Source organism: Cyprinodon variegatus, unplaced genomic scaffold (assembly GCF_000732505.1).
Source record: "Cyprinodon variegatus isolate N-32 unplaced genomic scaffold, C_variegatus-1.0 Scaffold972, whole genome shotgun sequence".
Taxonomy (NCBI): domain Eukaryota; kingdom Metazoa; phylum Chordata; class Actinopteri; order Cyprinodontiformes; family Cyprinodontidae; genus Cyprinodon; species Cyprinodon variegatus.
This window is the reverse complement of record NW_015151425.1, coordinates 268,093-273,368: the sequence shown is the minus strand read 5'-3', so window position 1 is coordinate 273,368 and position 5,276 is coordinate 268,093. Positions and strand designations below refer to the sequence as shown.

Here is a 5,276-nt window from a genome sequence, read left to right as displayed (position 1 = left end):
CATCCATCCATCCATCCATCCATCCATCCATCCGGTCGGGAGTGTTACAGCTTCAGTATGGAGGACCAGACGTCCCTCTCCCCAGCCACTTGGGCCAGCTGCTCCGAGGGAATAGATGAGAAATATAGTCCCTGGCAAACAAACATATGTAAAGTTATTTATGTCCTTAATTTTAATGTTTTCAAATCCCAAAACTGGATCTTTATTTCTGTTGAGAGTAATTTGTGTCTGATTATTGTCCAGAAAGCTCTTTCTGTGCATTTGGCTGACTGTCAGTGGTGACCGTTATTCACACAGTTTTCCAACTGATGTATGAAGATGTTGTGGCAGTAGTATGTGTTTATTCCTGTGCTGCAGCCACAATAAAACACAGAAATGAAAACGTTCATTCTATGAAACAAAGTGAAATTTTCTCTCATGAATGTAGAAGCTGTTTTGTGAGGTAGATATTTGGGGTAAATTTATTCATTTTCAATAAAGAAACATTAACTTTTCCACATTCTGCAACATCACAACCCCTAACTTTAATATTTAATGTGGGATTGTGGAATCCTTTGACATAAACCAGCACAAAGGATGCTATGACTGTGAACTGAGACAAAAAGTTTTCAAACCAAGGGAAACAAATACTAAAACTGTGGAATGCATTTTTAATGAACCCTCTGAATTTCGATACCCCGAAATAAAATCCAATTGTCCTAAGAAGTCACCTATTGAGTAAAGAGAGTGCATTTTAATCTCTACTTTGCGTTGCTGTATACCATGACACACGAATTACATAGTAAAAAGAAATGGAAATTTGTAGTTACAACATAAAAAATAAAGGTCAAGGTGTTTAAATTATTTTGCTGACAAAAATGCAAGGTACCAAAATTTTTTTTTTTTGACAAACTCCATCTCTGTTGCTTTGGTTACTGAGACTCGAGTGGCGCATAAGTGGAACATCTTTAGGGCTTGTCTCTGATTAAAGGAGTCAGTGTCATTTCAAATGCAGCTAGGTGCTTAAATTGAATTTAAATCAGAGGGTAATTTGTTTATTTGATTCGCTGAGTGCAAATTTTGACTGAAAGTTTTTGAAGTAACTTTGTGAGTTTAGAAAACTTCTTTTTTTTATGAGCCAGATCAGATTGTCACACAGAGTTAATCAGCAGTTTGTCACTGTTGGAAAATGCCACAGACCTGTTGGCTCTTTATATAACTATCACTCTTTTTATACTCAGAGGTCCATAGCACCACAGCTCTGGAAGACATGACATTTTCCCAGCTGTTTGACTTGGCATCTGTTCAGAGCATGTGACATTTTAGCCCTTCCGTGTGCGGCAGTATGAGGTTTGCTCTGGTGCGCTGCAGCTTCCAGCACGCTTTCGCATCCTGCTGTCAGCTTTTTCTTTCCTGTGTGTAAGCACGGTGGGGGGCGAGGCTGAAAAACGCTCATTCATACACGTCTGGCCTTAGATAAGCTTCTCTTGTCCCAACTGCATTCATGATCCACAGAGTACGTGGGTTTGCTGGTGCACTTTCAAGTTTGTGGGGAAACATGCAAAGACTGATGGATACATGGTCTCATTGCAAATTCCTTGCTACATCTAAAACAAAATAAACAAAAGGCAATTTTATAAATCTTGGAGCTCCACACTACTGCAGACAACTTGAATTGAGAAAGCTCTCTGGACCGGAAGTGATACGTCTTCAAACTTGAAAAAAGAAAAGTCCAATGGTTTTGTTTTTTAAAGTTTATTTGGCTCGACTATGACCTGGATGACTGAGAATCTTCACCAGCATCTAACACAAACATTTCTAACCAAAGCTCTTCCCTTACATTTCCTTAGATTCAAGTTCTCAACAAACACAAAAGTGGCGTTTGTGACGAATGAAGCAATAAAGTGAGATAGTGAGAAAGCCTGCCATCTGAACGTATGCCTCTGTATTGGATTATCATGGTTTTCATGTAAAAAGGCTGGAGGGTCGTCCAGTATTGTTTTATTTGATTTTTGCTTGCTTCCATTTTCTCTTTATCTCTACATCCTGTAGGTGTCGCTATTAACCAGTTTTATGATTGAATATTTAGTGCAGCCTGAAGAAGACAGCAGGCTGTTTAGGAATAACGTCATGGGGAAGTTTTGAATCAGCTTTAGGTTGCAAAACATATTTTAATATAATTGGGCATTTATCTAATCATTCATTTACACTATGAATAAGAATACTGTGTGAATGAAAACTAAAAGTGCAACACACCATCCCCACAATATCACATGACAGTGGTGTAAGAAATGCTTTGCTGATCTTCCTCTATGATTGTTAAAATAAAAATAGAAACAGATATACACTGTTAAAAAAAAATTAAGGGAATAATCACATCCTGGATCTGAATGAATTAAATACTCTCATTGAATATTTTGTTCTGTACAAAGTTGAATGGGCTGACAACAAAATCCGACAAAATCGTCAATGGGAATCAGATTGATTAACCAATAGAAGTCTGGATTTGGAATCACACACAAAATTAAAGTGGAAAAACACTATAGGCTGATTCAACTTTAACAAGTCAGAATGAGGCATAGTCAAAGTATTGTGTGTGGCCTCCATGTGCCTATATTACCTCTGTACAACACCAACAGTAGACATGCTCCTGATGAGGTGGTGGATGTGGTGGAATGTGATGTTGGTGGATAGATCTAGACATGATGATCCAGATGTGCTCATTCTGATTCAGGTTTAGGAAACAGGCGGGCCAGTCACAGCTTCAATGACTTCATCTTGCAGGAAGTGCTGGCACACTCCAGCCTCATAAGGTCTAGCATTGTCCTGAATTAGGAGGAACCGAGAGCCAACAGCATCAGCATATGGTCTCGCAAAGGGTCTGAGGATCTCATCTCGGTACCTAATGGCAGTCATGTGCCTCTGGCGAGCACATGGGGGCTGTGTGGCTGTCCAAAGAAATGCCACCCCACACCATTACTGATCTACTGCGAAACGCCAAATGCTGAAGGATGTTGCAGGCAACAGATTGCTCTCCACGGTTTCTCCAGATTCTGTTACATCTTTCACATGTGCTCAGTAGGAACCTGCTTTCTTCTATGAAGAGCACATGGTGCTAGTGGTGAATTTGCCAATCCTGGTGTTCTCTGGCAAATACCAAGCATCCTGCATGGTGTTGGGCTGTGAGCACATCTGCCATCTGTGGACATTGGGCCCTCATACGCTCCTCATGGAGTTCTAACTGTTTGTGCAGACACATGCAAATTTCTGGCCTGCTGGAGGACATTTAGCAGGGCTCTGGCAGTGCTTCTTCTGTTCTTCCTTGTGCTAAGGCAGAGAAAGGAGGCCCACTGCTAGGTTGCTACCCTAATACGGCCTCTGCCACTTTTCCTGGTGTGCTGGCCTGTCACTACGATGATTTCTTGCCACAGCTCGCATTTATGTGGTATCCTGGATGAGCTGCACTTCCTGAGCATCTTGTATGGGTTTTAGAGTCCCTCTCATGCTATCAAGAGTGTGAAAGCACCACCAACATTTAAAAGTCACCAAAACATCAGCATAGGTACTGAGAAGTGGTCTGTGGTTCCCAATTGCAGAACAACTTCATTATTGAGTGTGTCTTGCTAATTACCAGCAGTGTATTATATAGGGTTTGGGTCAAAATATGCTGTGGTAAAACTGCCCAGTCAAAGTCCAGACAGAAATCTAATGAGAACTTAAGCCAACACTACCTGAGAGGCGCAGACATTCTCCATGCAGCCTTACTCAAGTCGAACTCTTTTTGCAAATGAGAAAGGTCAGAAAATTCTGTCAGATGTGCAGAGATGATGGAGACAAAGCATTCTCTCACAAAAACTGATTGATGCTCTTTTTAGAATTAGTAAACCATTTATCATATCTCTTCCACATCACAACTAAAGCACTTTGTTTAGATCCATTAGGTGAAATCCTGTAAAAGAATCCTTAAAGCTTGTGGTTGTAATGTGCCAAAATATCGAAGTAATTTAGAGGAAGGAAAACTTTGGCAAGGCACTTTAACTATATAAAGAAAGTAATAACAAAAAAACATCTAAAAAGTGTTGTGGGATGAATGTGTATTCTTCTCAAAATGAGCAGATTCATCTGTGGTGATGAGCTAAACTTGTTTGGAAGTAATTAAATTATGAGATTTACCCTCTTTAAACCTTTCATCCACTGGAGAAAACTTGTTGGTGTTAATTCCAAACATTTGTTTGCAAAAACAACAATTCTATTTTACAGAAATTGATGCCAGAATTCTGTTTGTGACATCAGAACACAAATATGTAGATCTGCATATATCTTACAGTTTTTTCTTGCTTATTTTGTTGCAGGGGATTGATTTTGCCAGCTTCACAGGCTACATGTTTCTTGGAATATGCCTCGTCCTTCTCACCTCCTTCCCTTTCTTGAGGATGCTCTACTGGAACAAAAAACTATACAACAAGGAGTCCATTGAAATTGTTGGTGAGTCATTAATTTAGAATAAAAAATGTAATTAGGATATTTGGATGAAATATGAGAACATTAACAAATTAGAATAACACCTTACATGATGCAAACCTCAAAGGAACACAAATGACATCATCTCTCCACAATGATCACAACTGTCTAACGTCAACATTTCATACAATCTGCATTCAAAGCTGTTATAACAGGACAAAATAGGTAATTGTGAAGCATAATGCAACCATTTTTGGCATTTAATTAATCATATTTAGTTACTTTAACACAATTGTTTCATGTAAGCAGGACAGGACATAAAACAAGCGTTTTAAACTAACTAAATATGATTAAGTAACTGCCAAAAGCAGTTACATTATTTTTCAGTGTATTTTTTTTAACAATAGACAAGTTAAGTTTAAGCTGGAGATACAGTATTAAAAGAACATTTAATTTTTTTTTTAAAATAAATATTTCTTAAACTTTTTGACATTTTGTGTCTTAATAGGATCTAATAAGATACATTATAAGATAGATCTTAAAGGGGTCATAGAATGATTCTATAGGGTATTTGGTGCTGGTCCTTCAGGTCTCTGAATAGGGTGTGTAACATTGGTTGGGCTGAAAATGGCATATTTGCTGTTCTATAAGCCCTAATGCATCCTGGGTAAAAGCTCTAAAATGAAACGACAGGTTTTCTTTCTTTTATGCTATGCTCATTAATATTTAGATGAGCTGTGCGCTGATTGGTTAGTTTACAACGAGTGAAGCTGCTGAGCAAAGACGCATCATAGCAACAAGCACTCACTCACTGAAACATCAAGATTGTTGATATG

At 38.6% G+C, this 5,276-nt stretch overlaps 1 protein-coding gene across 1 annotated transcript in view; it reads left to right on the top strand.

The window, feature by feature from the left end:
* oca2 (oculocutaneous albinism II) overlaps positions 1-5,276 on the top strand; it is a 57,371-nt gene that overhangs the window by 20,494 nt on the left and 31,601 nt on the right. The window contains exon 13 of the mRNA XM_015398917.1: positions 4,332-4,464. Coding sequence (XP_015254403.1) covers positions 4,332-4,464 — 133 coding nt within the window. The remainder of the gene's footprint in view (positions 1-4,331; positions 4,465-5,276) is intronic.